The sequence below is a fragment of the Apostichopus japonicus genome, chromosome 12 (assembly GCF_037975245.1).
Source record: "Apostichopus japonicus isolate 1M-3 chromosome 12, ASM3797524v1, whole genome shotgun sequence".
Taxonomy (NCBI): domain Eukaryota; kingdom Metazoa; phylum Echinodermata; class Holothuroidea; order Aspidochirotida; family Stichopodidae; genus Apostichopus; species Apostichopus japonicus.
Window position 1 is genome coordinate 4,052,365 of NC_092572.1, and position 12,201 is coordinate 4,064,565.

General features: G+C 36.9%; 1 protein-coding gene across 1 annotated transcript; it reads left to right on the forward strand.

The window, feature by feature from the left end:
• Positions 1-104: 104 nt before the first annotated feature.
• Positions 105-6,374, forward strand: LOC139977407 (protein BTG3-like). The gene is made up of 2 exons (XM_071986708.1): positions 105-800; positions 1,833-6,374. The coding sequence occupies exons 1-2, from the start codon at positions 490-492 to the stop codon at positions 2,131-2,133; spliced, it is 612 nt and encodes a 203-aa protein (XP_071842809.1). The 5' UTR covers positions 105-489; the 3' UTR covers positions 2,134-6,374.
• The last annotated feature ends 5,827 nt before the right edge of the window (positions 6,375-12,201 follow it).

Here is a 12,201-nt window from a genome sequence, read left to right on the forward strand (position 1 = left end):
ATGACTGTTTATCAGTTTCGCGTAGTGACGCGATACACAAGCTTTGTGATTGGTTAAATTTTCATTTCGATTGTGACGTCATATGACCTTATAAATAGTTTCCAAAACAATTCAGCTGATTACTCACAAGATAGACACGAAGCAGTAAGGTAACGCTACCAACGTCCTCTTCCAAATCTAATTCTTTCGATTAAGTTAATTTCCCCTCTCAAAGATCTTCCATACCATTTCATCGGAAAAGGAATCATAATTGAGTTCGTTTGGGATTAAATATTACTGCGGATTTCTGACGAGGAGCCTTTTACTGAAGAAATCAGTGTTCGATTCTCACAACAAAGCACTTCAAAGGAGTATTTGGCGATCTACACATAGGCTAGTAAATTTGTACATGGTTACATATTACTAGGCTGTACATACATGTCAAGCAAAATTGGATGCAGCTTTCGTTTCACTTCCAGAAATTCCACCTTTTGTTTTGACTTATAAATCATGAAAGACGAAATTTCAGCTGCAGTGGTATTCATTACCAAAATTGTTAGGAAGAGCAAGCACTTAAATTCTGAAGATGTTACTGCTTTTTCGGAACAATTAGCCCGTGTCTTGATGTCCAGGTTTAGAAACCACTGGTACGAAGATAAACCGTCGAAAGGACAAGGTTATCGCTGTATTCGTATTAGTATTGATGAGCCCAGGGACAGTGTTTTAGTAAAGGCTGCAGAAGCTTCTGGTGTCACATATAATTCTCTTAACTTACCAGTTGAAATGACTCTTTGGGTTGATCCACGAGAAGTTACATGCAGGTGAGGATTATTTCGCAATAGCCATGCATTCTCTCTTAACAACAGTATTTGTTAATGTGTACTATAAATGATGCAGTACAGCTTAGGCTAGACCTACTGAAGCCTAACATTAGTTGAAAATGGTCGATTTAGACCCGCCAGGGTTTGTTTGTTACAGAAATGGAGTATTGCTGCCCTGACAAAGCTTTTCCATTAAGGGCTTTAATATCCATGATAAAACAACCCACCATCTGTTGTTCTCAGCCACTTTGGCCACATGGGATTCAAAAAGAAAAGTAAAATTCTGAGCTACATAATGACAGATTTGATAAGCTCAAGTGACCTTAGCAAATCACACCTTTTTCTTGGCATTCAGGGATTAAACACCATTTTTCAATTTCCATGATTACGTAGACAATTATTCTCCACTGTCCTATGGGTTGTGCTATACCTTCGCTTTTATAACTGCATACTAGGATAGCTTATAGCTCTTGTTTCTGTTTGTGTACCAAAATATGATGTGTATGGAAATTTTTGCATGTTCTTTGAAGGTATAACTTTCTATATATATTTTCTATGCCAATTGTTTTTTATAGTTTTGTGAAGTATTCATATGTGATGTAAGGATACCCTGCCTTTCAGAATCAGTTGTTAATCAAACAGTTAAGCTGTTTCACTTTCTGAAAGTGTTAATTGTTCAAGGAAATTTTTCTCATTGGATCTATTTCAAAAACAAAGAACTTTGTCAGGTGTATTGTTTGGCTTTTGGCAAGTTTAAGTTCATAGTTTTGAAAATTGAGTTCAATGCAAGTTGTTTTTTTTTACCCAATTGTTTGGCTATGTAATTGTATGAAGGCTGTCAGCGTGGACAAAAATTGAAAGTTCTTTAACATTCTTCAATTTATGGCTGGATGTGAGAACCTAATTGTATGTATACTCACATTTGGGTGCACAAACCTTTGTGGAACTGTAAAGTACCAGCAACTTCCATCCATCACTTGGGAAAAGGGGATTATATATTCAGGTAGTTCCATTCTTTTTATTATTTCACAGGTTCGGTGAGATGGGTACGTGCTGCACAATAGCTTCTTTTACCAGTACTGATAGCAGCGATGAGGAGAGCGTGGTAGTAGACACCAACGGTAACAACGGCAATGTTAGAATCCCTTCCCCTAACACCCTCCTGGAACAGCAAGAGGGTAAACTGAGGAATCAAAAGAGGCAGAACAATTACAACAACGATCTGTACAACAGCAGCCAGTATAGTAGTAGTTACGCTTCCCCTCGTCTCAGACGACAAAATCCAGATCCGTTTCGTTGGGTGAACAATGGGACTGTTGCGGTTCGCTCTTAGCCCCTCCTGTAGACACCCCCCACTCTCACCCTCCCTGTCAAAGGGGTCGGTGGACCTAGCAACTGATGGCTTTATTCGTTTTACACCTTTTGCGTTTCACTTTTCAGCCCAGTCCAATCACTGAATATTCATTTCCATTGCAATTTTCATCTTTTGTAGAAAAAAAGCAGATAATAGAATCAAATTTGAAATTCAAAAATCTGGTTTTGCGCAATTTAGAGATTTTCATTTTTTTTTTTTTTGTATTTTAACTTTGGAATATTTTGTGACTTTATTTTGAGTCACTAAATCAGTGGTTTTAAGTAGTTAATTTTTTATTGTCTCTTTCCATTATACCTCTTGTAAAGGGTCCTCCCTGGAAGAAGTACTGTATCAGAAATAAGCTCTTTGATGGTTGCACCAAATTTTTGCAAACACCTTTCCTGTTATCCATTGTTACACAAAACACACACACTTGTTACAGATTCTAAGGTAAATTGTGATCATTACTTGATGACAGATTTCCTTGGAAATGATATCACATATTTGTTATTTTGACTCGAAATTCCAAGTTGTTCATTGTTTACAAGCATGGCGATCTCAGGGGTACCATTTTGCCTTGATTTTCCAATTTCACTTTCTGAGCATAAGAATTTTGTTACTGCACAGTATGATGCTAAAGACATTTGACATGAGGATGACAGAAATTCCTCTCCCCATAAAGTGAGGTGAAAAATGCTCGCATCTGATTGGTTGAGATTGACCTTGTTTGTCTCCACAGTTGGCATATTCAGACTAACCTCAATAACCCCTATGGATTGATAGCTTATCCACATTTGTTAGGGCAAGGATTACTTGGCATGTGGTTTTAGGGAAGGAAAGATTTGTTATGACCATATTTTGTGCCCTAGGGTGTCTGAATTCTCTGCTTGGAGTTTTGTGGTTCCATTTGTACAATAAGCAATCCCTTTTAGCAGGTAATGGTGGAAATGTTTGCAAAAATTTGGTTCACACTCTTCTTTTCCAACAAGAAATGATATGCAATGTTTTTTTTTTCGGATGTTTTTTTTTCTGTTACAGTATAGGCTTCATGCTTTTAATATAGGGAACGCTGCTTTGGCAACATTGTCTTGTGATGAATCCAATTCTTGGTTTGCTAATAATTGCTTTTTAATTATGAATAGAATGGTATATTTTGAATTTGCATTTCATGTACAGTACTAAACTCATACAAGAAAGAACATTTTCTATGGTATTTTGTAGTCGATACGTTTGAAGCCTCTGCCCCTCCTTGAGTCTGACCAAAGTAGTTTATTCATGAGTTTGTTGCATATTCATGACATTGTTGGTGCTATCAACATGAAAAGGTTTTACATTCCATTTTGGTCTTCTTTAATTTGTCATTACCTCAAGCAGGGCTGAGTCTGATGCAAATTGCAGTTGTGCGATAGTGTTTTACTGTGTGGCCGGGGGTATGGGGAGGGTGGTTATTTTGATGGTCGTGTCTTGCCTGTAGGTCACACTTGATTCATGATTTAATCTGAATACTGAATATGCAGTATATTGATGATCATGACTGAAAAATAAGACACTGCAATGAATTAGACTAGAGAAGGGGTGGGTGGTTTGGCTGCTGAATTTTAAAGGATGCAAATTTTTTATTTCAAGAAATCTTTGACTGTCACTACAGTTTGTATTACAATGGGGGTATGGTTGTTGATTGCAGGACAGTGGACACTATATATGTTTGAAGCCAGTATATGTGGGATCAGCACCAGTGTGTGTTACCTTAGGCTTAGCCTCATGTGTTTCCGTCCTCTACAATATGTGTCTGTTGTATTACCAATGTCTAACTTCAAAGTATGCATTCATTTCTTCAGTGCTAATGTGAGATAAGTTCTCTTTCACATTATGGGTTTAACGTGTAGGCTAGAGTACCGCATAGTTTAATTCGGTAGACTACCGTTTGCAGTGTGCTTTATACAAATCACAATATTCCCTTGTTAAAAGAGGTGAATAAACATCTCCTCGTGCTGTTACAGAAGGTTTCAGAGGAAATGTCTCAAGGGCAATAACTAATGTCAGGCTTTTGCTAACAGAACAGTTGCCTGTTTCAGGAACACTGTTGTATGTATCAAAGGGGCAATTTACTAAATAGTTGAAATTAGGGGCGGTTTTAATAATAACACACAGATTTCACACAACTGTTTTGTGTGTCAAAGACTCACTGTAATGCTATGCACTACATTCACAACACAGTACAGTACACTCACAATGCATCATAAGTTTGGCCTGTTCGATTTTGACTTGCTTTTCACTAATATACAGCGCTATTTGGGGAATTTGGTTACGGGCAGGTGAGATGGTAATGATCTTTTTTTCACTTATTCAGTATTTTAGAAATAGCCTTCACATAAAGCGTGCAATAGTTTTACAATGTTTTATATGGCATTAAAAGTACAGATACAAATGAATGACAAATGAAAATTATCCTACAATGAATAAAAAAGAGAAAAAAAATTATCTTAGATTATTTTCCAAATTATAGCAAATGAATAACAAATTTAAATTGGATTTCATACATACATTCAAGTAGCACAAAATATAACAGATATAATTGTACTAAGAATATGAACAATCACTCTTGTTATAATGGCAATTTTTGCTTAAATTGATATTATATATCACATGAACTTGGCATATATACATACATGTGTGCGTGAAACGTGTTGTGCAAATTCTACAAGCGATATTCCTATTCAATATGCCTCTCGACAATGTATCACAGTGGCCTTCTTGGCTATGGCCGGCCATTCAGAATTTTCCTTCTGCTTTATTTCGGTACACGTTTGGGCTTTCGTAACAAAAAAGTGCCTGCGATTTGCATTGATGTATATTGTGCATTGTACTATACATTCTTGAGAGAGTGACGAAGGCGTCAAACCTAGCTTAAATTGTTTGTTCATATTATCTCAGGTGTAATGTGACTGTTAACGATACCAAAGTGGTTTTTAAAGAAAGTCCATATATATGTATGTATGTATGTATGTCATGTGTATATATATATAGTAATGGTACAGTATGTACACCAGCACTTTGTGTATCCTGCCTTTGTACATGTATCGTTTCCATCACATCCTGTTTATGTGGTGAGCACCCTTCCACCACGTACTACTGCTGTATATTGTCCAGCATAGGACAGGTCTATTTGCATGCGTGTTACTGTATCCAGGAAGAAACTCAACTTCATGCATTGGCCTGCACTGTATAAATTTTGTACATGTATGCTTTTACTGTATATATATATATATATATATATATATATATATATATATATATATATATGTATATATATATGTATGTATATATATATATATATGTATGTATATATATATATATGTATGTATATATATATATATATATATATATATCTAAGGTGGCTTGTACTCCTTTAATACTTTGTACTGATTCGTAGGTGCCGAATCTTTCGACTGAACTGACATTTCCAATTAGTTTCAGTTGAAAGAAAGTAGACCTGTTTTCAAGACTTTTGCAGATGCATACATAAATATATATATTACAGCCGCCACACATACCTTCATTACTTACAAAGAGTATCGAGAAATATTGGTAATTATTTGATCATTGTCTGTCATTTGATTCATATGTCACAACATTTACACCTCAATCTCCAATTCCTCTAAAACAACAAAAAAACAAACATCTGGTGTTCACCTTGAATGTGTTTTTTTTTCTACAAGTCATTCCTCACTTGGGATGTGGTTAATAACCCGCCCCAACCCTCCCCCACCCCCCCCCCCTCGTTATCATTTTTTTCTTCAAATGTCACATGATTCATTCATATCCTTGCTTTTTGTTTTGGTTTGCTATTGTCCTGGAAGAAGTGTCATTTTCCCTGAGCCAAAAATATTTCATAAGAAAAGTTTTGATCATAGTAAAATATTCTTCCTTCTCGCCATGCCTGTCAAAACAGTAATGACTTGTATATACAGATATATTCATTCACAACAACTGAGCATATTGAATTTGGTATTTTTTTGTGTTTTAACTTTTATTTTTTATGATTATCTTCTTATTTTTTTTCGTTTGCCAAATTCAATAGTTGCTGGTTGTTATGTTAGTTTGTAAATGTGATCGCGTGTACATGTGTACAAATGAAAAAAACCTTTCTTTGTATTTAAAACCTTTTGACAAGAAAATGATGCTGAAATGAAAAAAAGTGAATACATGAATAAATTTAATTACTTTTGTTTTGCGTCATATTTCGTTATGTGTTTATGGAAGGCATCCATCCGCAGGTCGACAAAATGTATGTTGTGCAAAACATATTGATGAATACGCTTAGTGACTAAGAAGATATAAACAGTAGGTTTTACAAATATATCTATAACATAAACTTAGCAAATTTATATATCCCTATGCAATATCTCTGCAAACAAAGAACTCCCCACCGCATTTGTCATCAACCCTTCCCCACCGCATTTGTCATCAACCCTACCCCACCCCCACCCTATTCGACTCCACCGCTGTGTACTGCGTAACATATATCTTAGTAACTCGACAAGATCAGATATCCTACTATTCAACAACATGCATAGTGTGCCTACGTAAAACAATACAGTGTAATCTTGGTGAACTCTGTTATTTGACTAACAGCTTATTTTCCCCCGTAGATACAACTGTACAACTAGTCGATAGCTTTATTAAACAGCTGTGTGTTATAAAGCACGTACGAGTAGGAAGAGATAAAAGATCTGGCAAACAACTGCAAATGGCGGTGAGCCAAGTTATTGTACACCCACTGTTGATTCGGCTGACTGCGTTATTTGTATAGCATTGTACTATGATAAAGACTATATGTACCTGTTCGTTGCGTGAGGGTGGGTCTATGGTATTGTATGTAGATAGTCGAGTCGGGGTTAAATGAAATTCGATGCATGGCTAGTTGACAACACCAATTGTATGTTAGCTGGAATTTTATGATCGTATAGGCTGTAGGCTACCATCTTATCGCCATTTAAATAACACCCAAAAACTATGAAATAAGCAAAACGATTTTATAACTACAAATCTAAAATGAATTCCACGAATAATGACTCGTACAATCAGGGAGTTGTTATGGAATAACAACTCCCTGGTACAATATAGGACAATAATGATGCTTGTTAATATATTGAGTGTGTTAAATGGTGTACGTGTGGATGTTGTTGCGTGGTCGCTATACAGACTGCCGCAATATAGCTTCAAGTACAGTCCACTACGTTACAACATGGAGTTCTGCAGGGCGGCAGCCATACTTTAAGATGTGTATGTCTTTCTTAGTTGGCATAGCCTATGAGCTTCATACGCAGTGCTTCATTGTTCAGTTATACAGGGATGGAAATTTCTGGAAGCACTAATAACCCATATTAGTAACAGGCACGTAGTGCCACAGCGTATACTGTGTGTATACTTGCGTGAGTCATAACAACCATTGTTTTTGTACGTTTTCAGTGCCAGAAGAACCTGAAAAGTGCGGGTACAGGTTCTGGCATTACTATGGTCTTGTTTAGTTCGCCAAAATATCATTCAGATAAAACTTCAGAGTTTTCGCATACATCGTATACGGCTTAGTGTTAGCTTTATATGAAAGCTCATATGGCATTTGGTGAGCTGGATTAGGAGGGTGGTTCAGAATGGCACATTGGACGTCTAAGTTTGTGCTGCAGTTTGGAGAAACACCACCAAACGCCAACCCCCCCCCCCCTTTATGGGAGTTGGTTTTAAACACCCCTCCTATAAGAAATGATGGATCCGCCCAGCTGTGTCTTTTAGCCACAAAATGTTTTTTTTTTTATCATAGATGCCGTGCTTTCTCCTTTACCCTTTGTTTTTTTACTGCCACCGACATACCCCTTCCTATCTTTCTTTTCATAAAATATGATTTCCGAATAGCATTCAACGCATTGTTCTAAACTGACGAATCTGGCAAATAGCGTAGATGTAGCCTACCAACTCATCAAGAAAATCTTTTGTACATGTTCGCACTTTATAGTAAATATGACCCTAATTTTCTGGTTCACACACATACAGATACATACAAAAAGCCAACTCATGTATACCGATAATTGGCAAGCGTTCAACAGATCACAATAAAAGTAAACCTTTTCACTATAGAATTTGTATGACACGCCTCTCCAGCACAGTGTTATTGTCAACTTCGTTTTGAATAACCTTCGCTTTGAATTGCGAAATTAGTATGCTCAGCAGTATTTCACACAGTAGAATACTATAACAGTGGATTGTGAGAACGAAAGTAGCTTAACAATTCCCGCAGTCTTTATTTACCTTTTGAAAGCCTTTTACACGAAATCTCGATGCGTTTGTATTATGTCTGTTTGCAATAACCTTACAGCAATAATGAAAGCTATATTCACGCATATATATACCTATACGTAGGCCCGTAGCCTATACTTTACCCATTGTGCAAATCTTCACTATTCCATTGGGCTTGAAAAGTTCTTTCAGCGCCGACTAGAGATGTTTAGATCAATCTTTTGTGTTTACCCCCAACCTGAGTTGTCTACTTAGTTCGTGAACTATTTTGTATACACCCAATTTGCCTAAAAGATTCCACTAGGTTTTTGGCAAGCTGACAACAGATTTCGGTTGCTGGTATAGCTGTATAGTTCTGGCCGAATAATGATCACAGCCATGATTGTGTTGCAATCGTTGTGCATCGACTTGTTTTGGAGGATTTTTTTGACTAAACTTTGTACAGAGCGAACTAGAATTGAACCTTATCAATTTCTATGTGTCTAGGTTTTACAGTGATTGGGAAGTTCAACCCGGATTCGCTTCTATAAAATCAAAGTGTACTTTGCTTGATGACAAAACAAATATATCATATTTTTTTCCCTCTGTATTATGATTAAAATCTGTTGTTTTCGCTCAAAAATTGTATATATCGCCTTATATGCTATCCATATATATTTAGCGTAGCGATAATATTTGTCCAGCTGTGTTATTAGTGTATATATATATATACATAACTCATAAACAAACAGAGGTAGGCAGAGCTAAGGAGAAAGATTAAAGTTCAAGTGTAGCCCTTCAAGTTTACCTGGTGAGCTGCCATATAGCCAAAGTAAACCCTAACATCCAAATTGAAAGCTATTTATGATTTCATGTAGACTTGCACTTCTAGAAAAATCCAGACTCGTGAAGTATGAATTATGGTATCATATCTACGGTAATGTGTGTTAAGCTCTTACAATCAGCATATAACACTGTGGATCCAATTTTGGTTTTAATACGGTGACGTTTTCTCGGTGCCAACGGGCTACTGCAGGGTATATATTTTTGTGTGTTTTTCCGATAAGTGAATTAATCTGTAAGTGATCCCTAAACTGTGCCTTTTCGCCGTTCAAATGAAACAAACCTTATAGGCCTATACGTTTACATATTCATTTTCACGCTAACTTCGTAACTTTGTACATGTGTACCTGGTCTCATATAGTTAATAATAACAACATCACTATACATACTTTAACAATTTAACATCACCATCGTATAAAGACTAAGTATTATTTAATTTGTTCACGAAAGCTTCTTCACCCCCCCCCCCCTGATATTTCTCTTTTCCCTTCCTCTCTTTTCATTCTTTACGTACATCGGTATATACCTGGCTTTGTTCATACGTTGGAAAGTTGTGTATGCATGTTGCAGGACTATATATACCTATATTAGTCCGCTCATACTAAACCGACTTTCCGGAGTCACGTCGGCGCGCAATCAATGTTTTTGTACGAATCGATCAGGTGGTATATTTCGGACATAACGTTCCCTTTCAACAGCTGCCAGAATCTCCATTCAATTCACCGATCTGAGTCTATTCACTTCAATAACAAAAGTCTATTACCTCGCAGTGAAAGCAATATCGACCCTCGCTTTTAATCCGTGCATTGTGCTTTTGTACCATTCTTTACCCACCATCGTTTACCCCTGCAATACACCTAACCCTATGCAACCCTATTCTGCCAGTTACTCACGTCGCGGGTAAAACCAGTGGATCAGAAGCCAGGGAGGAGTAATTTTGCCGTCATTGTGACGTCACGTAAAGTAAATATACTTGTGACGCACTTACGTCACAGTTGAACGCTTCGACCGATGTGTACAAACTCTGTTTCTGTTTCAACGAAGAATATCTATATTCTGGCGAGATTTTCCCGTTTGTGTTATGGGATTATCTTATGATCAGATGTTAAAGTGGTAGGGAGAGTTGGTGGGTGGAGGGGGGTGGATGGAGGGGGGGGGGCAACCAGTGATATATTAACCAGCACTCACTTAAACTACCATCAACAATCACAAATAAAACCTATGCCTTTTCGACCAGCACTCGCCGATGGCGTTTTCTCGCCAAAATTTTCTCATAGGTCTATAATGACCCAAAATTAGCCAATGTGACAGTTGTTCCTGCCCCCACCCAACCGATCCCCAGGGACTGGCCTACGGTCAGCATGACGTCACAAATAAAAGAGTGTTATTAGTAGATGTCATAACACTTACCGTGTTACTCTTCTAATAAAGTGTCCAAGATTTGCAAAATAAAGATGACATTTACAAAATGTCAAACATTGTTTGGTGGAGGGTAGGACTACCGGTCACTGCTGGTCGGTAACGCCAACGACTACAACCCTAAGTGGATTCATTTTCTCGACCATGCCAGACAATAAAGTAACCGCTACGGACGGCGGGGTATAGTGGGGGTGGGGTGGTGTCGTCCTGGTTATGGCATCGTTCCATGACATTGTTATAACGACATTGTTCCATGACATGGTTACAGCTTGTAACTACACCCACGATGAAGAAAACATAACATACAACAATAAGCACCGATTATTAATGCTTATTATGCAGAGCGTGAATGGTTCCACGGTGACAAAACCTTGTCATTCGCGTAGAGTAAACATATATTGTGTAATTATACGTGCTTCTATTATGACCATACGGTATTGTATACACCAACGATTCGTCACGACTTATAACTACAAAAGAAAAGTTATGACCCTCTCTCGAAATCGGAATTGAAAAGGTAAATAAGGGCGTACTATAGATACATACCACTGTATAACATGGTTCTCTTGGCAACGTAACATATAAAGTGGCGAACTTGCGTATTTGCATGGGAAAATGTGTTCTATTGCCATAAACTTCAGGTATGCAGGCATATAGTTTTACCGTACGGTACCACTGCATCTTTTTATTTGGAAGGGAGGGGAAGCTGGGGGGGGGGGTATATTGGTTAAATATATTTACGCTGCTGTTTTCCAATGGACCATATCCCACTATATACAGATGTGGGACGTACATGCAAGTTTGAAATTTCGAAATGTTTGGGTATAGCGTACATAATTATACTACAATACACATTCTCTTAAATTGTTAGTATACTTAAAAGGAAAACAGTAGTCTTCAATTCACCAAATCATGCTAAACAGCTATGGCTAACCATGGTGATACATTATTTAACCTTTGACCTCAGAATCCCAAAGGATGGTATATAAGCGGTTCCAACAATCTATGGACCTAATGGTATTCCTTGGAAATTCTCGACGTGTCCGTTCCTTTTTATTCATTTCTTGACTTTTCCTTGTATTTTTTTTTTCTCCAAAACTTTTTTGACAATTTAGTTGTCGGTTTACTTCTTGCATAATTTACCTTCGTATTAATATTCATCATTTTATGGGTCATGAGAGACGTATTCGTAACTAATCCTATATAGTGTACGATTGGTCGGTTGAATGAAAGAGCTTATTTCGGACAGCCATCGTATTAGCTTTTCCTGTCAAATTTTACTGAGACACTTTCTGGAACATAGTCCAATAAACCACTGTAGTTAGTTTATATATATATATATATATATATATATATATATATATATATATATATATATATATATAAATATATATATATATATATATATATATATTATATGTACAACAAAATGGCGCCAGTGCGTAAATGTGACGGAATATATCCTATTTGACAATGGAAGATAAAACTTCCAGTTACGTCAGCGAAATAAAA